Raw genomic sequence first — 10,965 nt, 5'->3', positions numbered from 1 at the left:
TAAATCGAATGAACTATACACACATAAATATACACAAAAACACTTTTATTTCCCTTGGTAGCCAAAAAGTTTGTATTTTAGTAGTTCAAGGAGTTTGGGAAATAGAAAAAAGTTACTTTTGTTTTGGAGGGAAAAGTATGATGGAATAAATGCAAAAATTAAAATAAGGATATTATAGTCTTTTTGCCTTTCTGGCCAAATTCTGGCCAATTTTTTCTGGCCATTTAGCATTACCCTTTAGGTAAATAGGTACAACAAATTTAATTCGAGAATAATCAAATCATTGGAAAGGATGTAAAATAGGCAACTTTGTTTTAAAATGTTGTTTCATATCTTTTATATTACACCACAATCACAATAACATACAAAGTCTGAAAAGGTCGTATGAACATACATAGACTTTATTCTTATCTTATGCAAGTTTAGAACTTATTTCTATAAACCCTAGATTCAAAGTAGAGCGAATCGAAATATGTAAGGAAAATGAATACGATAATAAAGAAATTATATTTAGAAAGATCTTTAAAAAATCTGTTATTCCCCAATCTTGCTATAATGTTATTTGACCAAATTCAACAAGCTACTATCTTTTCCACCTTGTATTTTTCTTGAATCAAAAATAGATTTTTCTACCTTAAAAGATAGAAATAAAGTTCATATATACTTCTCCTTGTTCAAGCCTCACTTGTATATCATACTAATAACAATTGGTACTAGCTTTTCCATTTTACCAACCTATACTAGTGTTGACATTTACCAGCATTTGACTATTAATTAGTTTTAACTGCATAAATGTTGTTCTTTACTACCGTCGGTGTATATAACTTTACTTTATATTACCCCATCAAGAATCTGCAAACTTCAAATATGTAGATGGAACAATGTACAGATAGTATGAACTGCTTATACCCAAAAGAATACCAAAGTACAGTGTTTGATAACTTCTTGATCTCTAGAGGGCTAGCTAATCAAAAGGAAAAAGCTTACTATAAAAAAAAAAGACTAGATGTCTAAAGAAGCCAACGCCCAATAGCCTCCGCTCAAGATCTTGTACCCTGTGGAGTACAAGGCTGAAAGCAGGCATTGCATCAGTGCAACACGAATTATTGCCATTAGCTTCGTGCTCATCATTTCTTGGTCGGGACTAAGGGAACTGTCTGAGTTAAGCTGGAAAACAGGGCGGATTTTCCCAAAACATTGAGGTTCTTCACTCGTTGCATCTCCTTTCCTGCATTAAACATAGAGAAAAGGGAAGTTTTACTGAAATGTTCTTGTGTTGGTCACTTTTACCTGTACTTTCTCAACAGATCTGGAAAATGTTTACAACTACCAACAACGAAGGGATACCATTAGTGTGAATAAACAACTCGCAAGGTAGTTAGGTTCAAGGCTTAAAGACTCACTCTTGACTCATTTGAAGCAAGTGGCGATTATGTAAGCTTTGAAACCTTATTGTACTCGGACTTCCACATTGTGCACATAAGATGGCTGAGTACCTACCTCCAGACTCTCATTCTGTGTGTTTCAATTGGATCACCTCCTAAGTAGTGGCGGAACCAAGATTTTCACTAAGGGGGGTTCAAAATGTAAAGAAGTAAACACACGAAGAAGCCAAAGGGGGTGCAATATCTACTATGTATACAATGAAAAATAACTTTGATCAAGTATAAACAGGTTCATCCAAACCCCTCGACCCACCTGACTCCGCCCTTGGTCCTAAGGCAGGGGAGGTACATCTTGCATACAGCTTCCCCACACAAGTAGATCATATTCCCACTGAAGGATGTGGAAGGGGATGTCAACCTCTAATATAAGCATGAGAAGTTGAGCAAATACTCTTCCTGATATAATTAGAATATATAATAACATGTCATGCACTGGAGAGTGTTGGGTGCTTGATTCAACTAGCCAATGTAACAACATCTACCAAAATCCAAGAGGAGATTCAAGGACTTTAGTAACCTTGAATAAAGTCCACTCAGACTTAGCCACACTTTTTTACAGATAGTCATAAAGACATGCTCTCTCCATTTCAATTTGTTTGTCTGGTTTTGACTTGACACGGAGTTTAAGAAAATAAAGAATATTTTTGAATCTTGTGGTCTTAAACTAAAAAACATCTTGAATGTACCAAAATATCTTTTAATCTTGTGGTCTTCAATAGGTCACATAGAAAGTTGAAATGAAAGAGTTATCAAAAAGGGAAAGAGACATTCTATTTGAAACGGACTAAAAAGAAAAGTAAGACAACAAATTGAAATGGAGGTAGCATATAAATACACATATCAATACAAGGCAGTCGTTCACCAAATCAAGCAAGGGTTTATTCGCAACTAAGAAGTGAAGTTTCATTATACATGCATACATCTAAACATATGAACCATTCAGAAACTCCCATCTATGAAGGGTAGGAAAAAAAACCAACAGTTCATTGTCAGCTTACCTTCCTCTATTGTCAACTGGATAGCCCTTTTCTCCAAGTCAACGGCATGTCTGCTTAGCTCAGGTGGTGACAAACGTAGAAGCACTGACAAAAAGACAAATCATACAAACAGCATAAACAAGGAGTCAAAATGAAACTAGACAAAACATGTCTGCTAAGCTCAGGTGGTGACAAATGCAAAAGCACTGATAGAAACACAAATCATACAAACAGCATAAACAAGGAGTCAAAATGAAATTAGTCAACTGCTTATAAGTTATGTAACAAAACTCTAAGACTCACGCTGAAGGTATTCTGTTTGGTTTGCTTCATCACACTGTTTCAGGAACTTCTGCAGACGAATGAAATGTTCTGTCAATTTCTGATCTTCATCCACCTTGACATCCAAAGTACGCATTGGCTGGGGAGAAAGCTTAGAAGAATCAATTGGAACAGCATGAGAGTTGTTAGCAGCCTTGCCAAGAGAATTAGGAATTGATGGTCCACCATGAGAAAATGTCATCATAGGTGTCAAATGCTTTGGTGATGCTACAGGAGGATGACCATTACTACCTTCCCTCTGTAGATTTTGTTTTTGAGGAATTATCCTCTGCAACTGACTCAGGTTCTTTGAGTGAGTAGCCTCCACAAATTTGTCCACATTGCTCTGAAGTCTTCCTTTACCTAGTTCTAGATCAAATCTTCGTCGAGCATTAAGTATATTGTCATTTGTACCATTGCTGCTCAAAGATATGCTAGAATTGGTATTTGAAGGACGCTCAGGTGTAAGCCTCTTAGTTCCACATACCCTAGTTGGATCTGCAATGGGTCTTACCCCTAAAAGATGTGAATTTTCTTGATGGTTACTCATCAAGCTGCTTTTTTGATTCTGCACATCTCTCAAAGCTGTCTTTCTTGTTACACCAGGAAGCTGCTTATCAAACGCTGGCATACCAGTTCCACCAGTGGTCACACCATTATGAAGGGGTTCAGAGTTGATCATTTTGAGATTATTCTCAATACCCTTCGGAGGCAGAAAATTATCAGAATGAAGCCTGATCAGAAAGCAAAGATGAAAAATATATCATACTCCACTACCTTAGTGTTACGAAGACTCGAAGAAGAAGATGGTAGAAAGACAAAAAAAAAAACAGAATTGGGAAAGAGGTGTCGCTAACAGATTTTACCTATGTGAAAAAGATGTAAGTAAATCATATTTTATACACTGCAAGGCAACCTGGGAAGTGGACTTTATTCTTACAAAAAACAATACTACATTAAATGGTATCTCCAGGAGATATTATACAAATGTTTGACAAATGGAGGGACGGGAAGACACCAAAAACTAGCAGAAAGATACATAACTCAATTCCTTTAACTATATTTTGGGTGCTACCGAATGAGATAACAAGAGATGTTCTGAAAGAGAAAAAACCAGTGCATCAGCTGAAATATAATTGCTTATACTTTTTTGTTTGTATGGTCCAAAAGTGAAGTAGTAAATATACAAATCAGTCACTCCATAGTAGATTTCATCAGCTCCCTGTGTAAGAGGACAAAAGAGACAGAACCAGTACAAAGGAGAAAGACCCACTGATGAATGTCTTGGTAAGAAGATAAAGAAGCCAATATACCCCACCACTCATTTGTAAGAAGTTATCATCTAGTACTTTATATAAAAAAAACAAGTTATCAAATGTTTTCAATTTTCCCATGATTGGTAACATTTTCTCTAGGAAAACAAGGTCCTTAAAGAATGAGGAAAATGACTTCCCTAATGGCAATAGAGTAAACAAGTTACATAAGTGACATTTCAAGTTCATTTCCACTCACCAACGGTCCCAACCCCCATCCCTTGACCATCCTACCTCCAACACCCTATCCTACTCCATATGTTTAGCTATATTACATATAAATGCTCTTGGGATAATATTTTTTGCCTACTTACCAATCACTAGAAAATAAGTTTAAAAAGCCACTTTTTTCCAAACCACTTTTTTCCAAAAAAAAAAACATTTTTCTTCATCCCAAACACACCCTTAGCATTATAACTATTTCAAGAACAATGATTGAAAACCAATTCCATGAGTAAAAGAAGTACATAAAATTACTATAAAGCTAAAGCCAAAAAGTATTCATTAGAGCTAACTCATACAATAAATGTATGGCTAAGCAAATACAGATCTGTAGCAAAATATTTAACAGACTCCTTCAACACAAATTCAAAACCATAATTTTTACATCTAAGGTAAAAAATGAACATACATTTCCTATCTATAAACAAATATCATCAAATAGATAAAAACATTTCTCAACAAACAAAAATGCCAAATACCCACAAACCATTTCGATAAGATGATGAACAGCAAACAAAATTTCAAAAAATTAAAATTCAGCTTAAGACCAATTATTTTTTACTTAATACTCCAAAAAGGGAAAACCCAAAGCTCATACCCACTACCAAAATTAAACCCATGAATTCTGCTATACACAATCTACTTCCCCAACCTTGCTAACGCGGGATGCTTTGTGCACCCAGCTACCCCAGAAGAATCTACTTCAATTTCCAATACCCATAAACAACCCCAACAAAGCTAATCCACTAAATCTTCGTTTAAAACCAAAACCCACCTCGAAAAATCATCAATTTTCGCAGATAACCATGAATGACGAATTAAAAAACACATTTTTCAATTTTCTTCATATAATTTACATTAAAAAATTTCAAATTTCAAAAAAAAAAAAAGGTTTATGGCAACAAAGATCGAAACATTTTGGTTGATATATCGTTCAAAAAAAGTGAAATTGCTGAAATAATACTTACTGTAAAAGGTGTAAATCAGAAACTGTGAGCAAAGACGAAGAGACGGCGCCAGTGAGAGGGGTTTCAAAAGAGGCAACTTTGGCTCCAAATATTTATTACTACTTCCTAAGAAATAAATAAGTTGCAGAATTTTATTTCATTTATTAATTAAAAAAAATCATCATAAATATCTACAAGACTTTATCCCTTTACCAAACAAGTCCACTTTAAACTTTACGCGTCTCTTAAAAAAATAAATTTTACATAATATTCTCTAATTTAGAAAATAAATAATTATTGTAGAGAATAAAAATATGATTTTGTCTTGATTTATTAAAAGTAATAATTAAAAGTAAAATATATTTTTAATATAATAGACGAGTAAATAATGGGAGGAAATTGAGTATTTCCTAAAAATGCCCCTAAAAGTAGTTAATTTACTTGAATTGACATGATCTTTGACCAGAATTTGATGGATTCACAAGACTTTAGTGACTTCTTTTGTCTTTTTATTATTATTTATTTACAGTAATGGGAAAGCAAGAGAAATGTTCTTTAAATGAAACTCTTTTTTTAATTGTAGAATAGTCTGTTAACTATTGGTGAACAACTACAATAACAATAATAATATAATTAATGAATTTTATAAGTGTGATTTTAAAAAAATAGTATGTATATAAACTTTACTTCTATATTGGTGGAGTAGAGAGATTATTTTTGATAGATTTTCGATTTAAAAGTTGTTGGTGAATTATTATTGTTTTTGCCACAGACCTATCTAGTTTTTTTGAAAATTTGAGCAATATAGGTCTGGTTACTATTTTCGTGTGAATCGATTCCTTTTTAAATTTGGGACTATGTTCAGGTCTACTTATACGTATTCACGAATCACGAGGATCACAACTATTCTTACCAGTACATGTTGTCTTATACTAATTCTAATTAATGAGGACCACGATTATTATAACATGTACATGTTATCTCACACTAATAAAGATATCAAATGTACGAGGATTGCGACTATTCTAACATGTACATGTTATCTCACGCTAATATAAATTTCAAATTCACAAGGACTGCAATTATTCTAACATGTACATGTTATCTCACGCTAATATAAATTTCAAATTCACGAGGAATGCAATTATTATAACATGTACATGTTATCTCACGCTAATACAATTTTTAAATTCACGAGGACTGCGACTATTCTAATACGTATATGTTATCTCACGCTAATACAAATTTCAAATTCACGAGGACCACGACTATTCTAATAATGTGCATGTTATCTCACGCTAATATAAATTTCAAATTCACGAGGACCACAATTATTCTAACATGTGCATGTTATCTCACGCTAATATAAATTTCAAATTCATGAGGACTACAACTATTCTAATATGTACATGTTATCTCACGCTAATACAAATTTCAAATTCACGAGGACCACGATTGTTCTAACATGTACAATTGTACATATTACCTCTCACTGAAATAGATATCGAATTCACTGGAACCACAACTATTCTAACATGTATATGTTATCTTTCACTGAAATATATATCGAATTCACGAAAATCACGACTATTCTATCATGTATATGGTATCTCATGCTATCATAGTTATCGGATAGAATCGAATTCAAGTTTTAAATTAATTGGATGAGTCAAACTTAAATTCTTACCACTTGATGTTATTACAATCTTTGATCATTTTTTTTTCTTTAAGAAAAACTATATAAATTTTTTCGCATAGTTATATACTATTTATAACCTATATTAAAAGTATTTTGTTCAATTAAACTTCATGTCTATATATATTGTAACGTATATAGAATCACATATACGTGAATAGTAGTTACATTTAATTGGTTGCACTAATTAAATATTTAAATTGAGAGTGGTTTTCGACCAATTAATATATTTTCCATTTTTATTGTCATTTATCAATACTCAAAAGTCAAAACATCAAACTGTTAATATTAAAACAGTACCATAATTTAGCCTCCAAACTCTCCATACCAAACTGCCTAATTGTTTTTCCTTTTTTATTAACTTTTCAAAATTTTGTGTCTTGTTGTTAGGTTATAAGTATATCTATATTACCCTCTATATATTATGTAGATATGATCATATTTGTTCTAAATTCGTTGACTCTAAGTTTTGTAATCGTCTTTGCTTTTGGAGGTGCTCAAAATGTAGCTCACTTATGTTTAGCAATGTTACATCTCCATGTTTTTTTGAATTTTTAAATGAAATATCATAATTAAGACTTGTTTTATTAATGTTAATAAAATCTTGAATTTACCAAAATTAAACAATGAGCTACAACTCATTTTGATATTGGAGTTATTTGTACTTGTAACTCTACTTTCATCACAATGTGTCAACAAAACGTTTTCGTGGGATAAAATAATCCTGAGACTAAATAATACGTATTACCAAACGCAGGTTAAAATAATTACATGTAATATTTTGGAATTTCTTATCCCACCAACCAAACGATCGATGTATTGTTCTTGATAAATATAATGATTTGTTCTCATATTTGCTGCAAAATCAATAGTAGCATAAAAATAAAAATAAATGAGATTTTCTCAAGGGGTTTGATTTTTTTATTTAATAATTTACAAGCTTTCAATAGGAAAAGAAGAAAAAACAATGTACAAGGAGAACTAAAACAATATTTACAATCTCAACAACACACATTCTCCCAGGATTCTCCATTGATTTGTTTTCATTAGTCATATAAAAACAATCACATCCATCTAATCAACACTAGATTGTAATGCAAGTTCACAATCTATGATCTATATTGTTCTGACTCTTCAAAATTGTTGTTGCACCCGTGTCAGATTCTCCAAAATGCACTAATTTTTTTGGAGTACCTGACATGCACCTGTCAACATTTTTGAAAAGTCCGAGTAACATAGTCTATGATCATACTTGGATTACAAGTAGAAATATTCCTGCAAAAATTCTTCTAACTTTGCCTTGAATCATTGCAGAAAGTTCTTCACAGAGTTTCCGTTAGGACTTCTTTTATCTTTTCTGAAGAGACACAACCCTTCAACGAGTTCTATTAGCACTCGTGTTTTCTCTCTTTTTCTTACATTATATAATATATATATATAACAAATATATATTCGTTAATTTGGACATGGATCCAAGTCGACCTACATGAACAAGCCAAATGCAAAGCAGACTTTGCATTGTCAATATGGTATCTGCTCAGTTTTGGTCATAAGTTGTAGTATTGATTTTGCTTTCCTTTGGCCGCGATCAGTTCCCTCCTTACCTATCTCTACTAGATATTCATACACGCCGTATTGAAGGGCAGCAAGCATAAGATTTGAATTATAGGTACTCAACTCGAAAAGCACAGCCACAGAACATTCCTTGTTCTTGGGAGTGCCATCCTTCATCAAATTTACAAGTGTTTCGATGAATGAAAGCTTTCCAATCACCTGTCTGCCTTCTGGATGAGTCGCGAGAATCAACAATATTGACAATGTCTCATCAACCATGTCTAAGTGTTTTTCTTCTAGTAGTTGAAGTAATGGTGCTACAATCCCAGCTTGGATCGCGATACTTTTGTTAGCATGGTTGAAACATAGATTGAAAAGTGCAGTAATAGCATCCTTCCTCCCTCTGATTGTTCCGTTTTTTAACAGATCAATCAACGGAGGGATGCCATTTAACGAACCTATAGCTACTTTGTTTTCATCAAGCATTGATAAGCTAAACAATGCTGCTGCAGAGTTCTCTTTAGCTCCAACACTTCCATTTTGCAAAATCTCAATTATTTCAGGAATCGCGTCTTCTCTGGATATAAGTTTCTTGTTTGATTCATCGATTGACAAGTTTAAAAGAGCTGTCACAGCATGTTCCTGGATTTTGGAATCTGGATAGGAAAGTAGCAACACGAGTGGTGGAATTCCTCCATAATTAGCTATCAATGTTCGTTTCTCTGGATTTTCTTTCGAAAGCATTCTGATCTTTGTTACAGCCTTTCTCTGCACTTCTAAATGACTAAAAGACAGGTCTTTAATCAACGACAATAGCTTTTCATCACTTCCAGCAGAAGGACTTTCGGGGTTCATTGGAGCCTCTTTTGCTGGAAGTTGAAAGTTGTTTTTCAAACACCACTCTTCAATTAAATTCCTTAGAGCAAAATTTGGTGCTAATGATAAATGTGTCAAAGTTTCCCCCGTTTTCGGACATGTATGGTGATTTGAATCCAACCACTGTTGTATACTCTCTCTTTCATACGTCTGCAAAAGATCGCAAGTGAAAAGAAGTTAGTCACACTTCACTAAGAAACTCGTTTGGTATAATCAACAAATTTACTCACCTGTCCTGTTGAGATAATAACCGGATCAGCCATAATCTGTAATGTGATAGGACAAAGAAACTCGTTTGGTATAGCTATCGACGTTGATTTCTCAAGAGCTTTAGGCATAACAGGCTCATCACAAGGACCAGTTTCTTCCATACCTGCTAATTTTTTCAATTTATCTAGAAGATCAACGATTCGTTGTGTGTTCTCAGCATTATGTGATCGTCTTTCTTTGATAACTTCTTTAACTGATATCATTTCAGCTTTTAGATCTTCAACTGTATGCAATTCCAGTTTTTTCGCTAGCCTTTCTATACTAGCACTATCTGCATTTCGATCATTCTCCGTGGACAATGAAACCATCAAATCCATCGCGAGTTCCATATCTTGAGTATCAATTCGTTTCTTAGACCTTTTAAATTGAATGATCATCAACTCCACCTGAAAAGTATCAGACCGTGAAAATAAGTAAGAAAACCACTTATTTTCTAGGAAAACATTTTTCTTCGTACTAAACTGACCTGTTCTTTCTCTTCATCTGAAATACCAAGTTCTTCATAAGGCATTCCATCCAAAGTTTGGCTTAATTTTTCATATACAGAATGAAATCTCCTTATAACAGACTCACTTTCCAAAGCCTGCATACGAAAAACCAAGAAAATCAATCCCAGAAACATATAATATCGTCATTTCTAGACTAGCTTAAGCTTTTAAACTAGGTGAACACACACATGCCAAAACCTCAAGAAACAGAATCAGGTAAGGGACATAATATAATTTAGTAATGACTAAAGTATGGTTTTAGATAGGACGGTCACACATATTAACATAACGATGATACTAACAGAATTAAAGATAGAATTAATTACCAGGTAAAGCTTGCTACCACAATGACAAGTTTTTAACAATTTTTTAGCAGAATGAAATGCCTTCTTCATTTTCACCAAACATTGAACACCTGATTCAGGTATTTTTCCTTCGAAATCTCGAATTTCTTCTAAAAGGGGTAATAAAAGTTTCATCCTACGTACAAGATTACGACTTTCCTTTCTTTGAGTCCTCCTAAATTCTGCGTAAGAACTTATAATATGAATTATACCCATAAGTTCATATACCAAATCCCTTTTATCAATAGGAGTTGTAATTTGATTTGATTGATCATTTTCTTCATCCATTTTAAACCCTTGTTCAATATCTTTTTCCCCAGCTGATACCATTTGAAAACCTCCAAGAAACAAAACCAAATCCCTCCAAAATGTGAATTTTGGATTCAATAAATTATAGGTTGTTTCATGGAGGATAGAAAAATCAAAACCCTAATAATTTCGAGGAAATTAATTTTCTGGATTTGATTTTTCTCCTTTTCGGTCAATCTCAAAATTCGACGCGTTACATACGG

The 10,965-nt window shown here is 33.3% G+C and overlaps 2 protein-coding genes across 3 annotated transcripts; both read right to left on the bottom strand.

Moving 5' to 3' along the window:
- Positions 1–849: 849 nt before the first annotated feature.
- LOC102597921 (uncharacterized) lies at positions 850–5,376 on the bottom strand. Of its 2 annotated transcripts, none has more exons than XM_015306433.1 (4): positions 5,247–5,376; positions 2,726–3,446; positions 2,444–2,527; positions 850–1,228 (listed from the first exon to the last, which is right to left on the bottom strand). In XM_015306433.1, exons 2-4 carry the CDS (start codon positions 3,423–3,425, stop codon positions 1,128–1,130), a joined length of 885 nt encoding a protein of 294 aa, XP_015161919.1. In that variant the 5' UTR covers positions 3,426–3,446; positions 5,247–5,376; the 3' UTR covers positions 850–1,127. The 2 variants fall into 2 exon arrangements, with proteins under 2 accessions (XP_015161919.1, XP_006342133.1); XM_006342071.2 differs by having other exon boundaries at positions 2,726–3,477; positions 5,247–5,375.
- Positions 5,377–8,436: 3,060 nt separating this feature from the next.
- LOC102579494 (U-box domain-containing protein 15) lies at positions 8,437–10,690 on the bottom strand. Its single transcript, XM_006342187.2, has 4 exons — positions 10,436–10,690; positions 10,088–10,204; positions 9,582–10,007; positions 8,437–9,501 (listed from the first exon to the last, which is right to left on the bottom strand). Exons 1-4 carry the CDS (start codon positions 10,667–10,669, stop codon positions 8,443–8,445), a joined length of 1,836 nt encoding a protein of 611 aa, XP_006342249.2. The 5' UTR covers positions 10,670–10,690; the 3' UTR covers positions 8,437–8,442.
- Between the last annotated feature and the right edge of the window lie 275 nt (positions 10,691–10,965).

The sequence above is a fragment of the Solanum tuberosum genome, unplaced genomic scaffold (genome assembly GCF_000226075.1).
Source record: "Solanum tuberosum cultivar DM 1-3 516 R44 unplaced genomic scaffold, SolTub_3.0 scf00032, whole genome shotgun sequence".
NCBI classification, from domain to species: domain Eukaryota; kingdom Viridiplantae; phylum Streptophyta; class Magnoliopsida; order Solanales; family Solanaceae; genus Solanum; species Solanum tuberosum.
The sequence above is the reverse complement of the archived record's forward strand: the minus strand, read 5'-3'. Positions and strand labels throughout refer to the sequence as shown.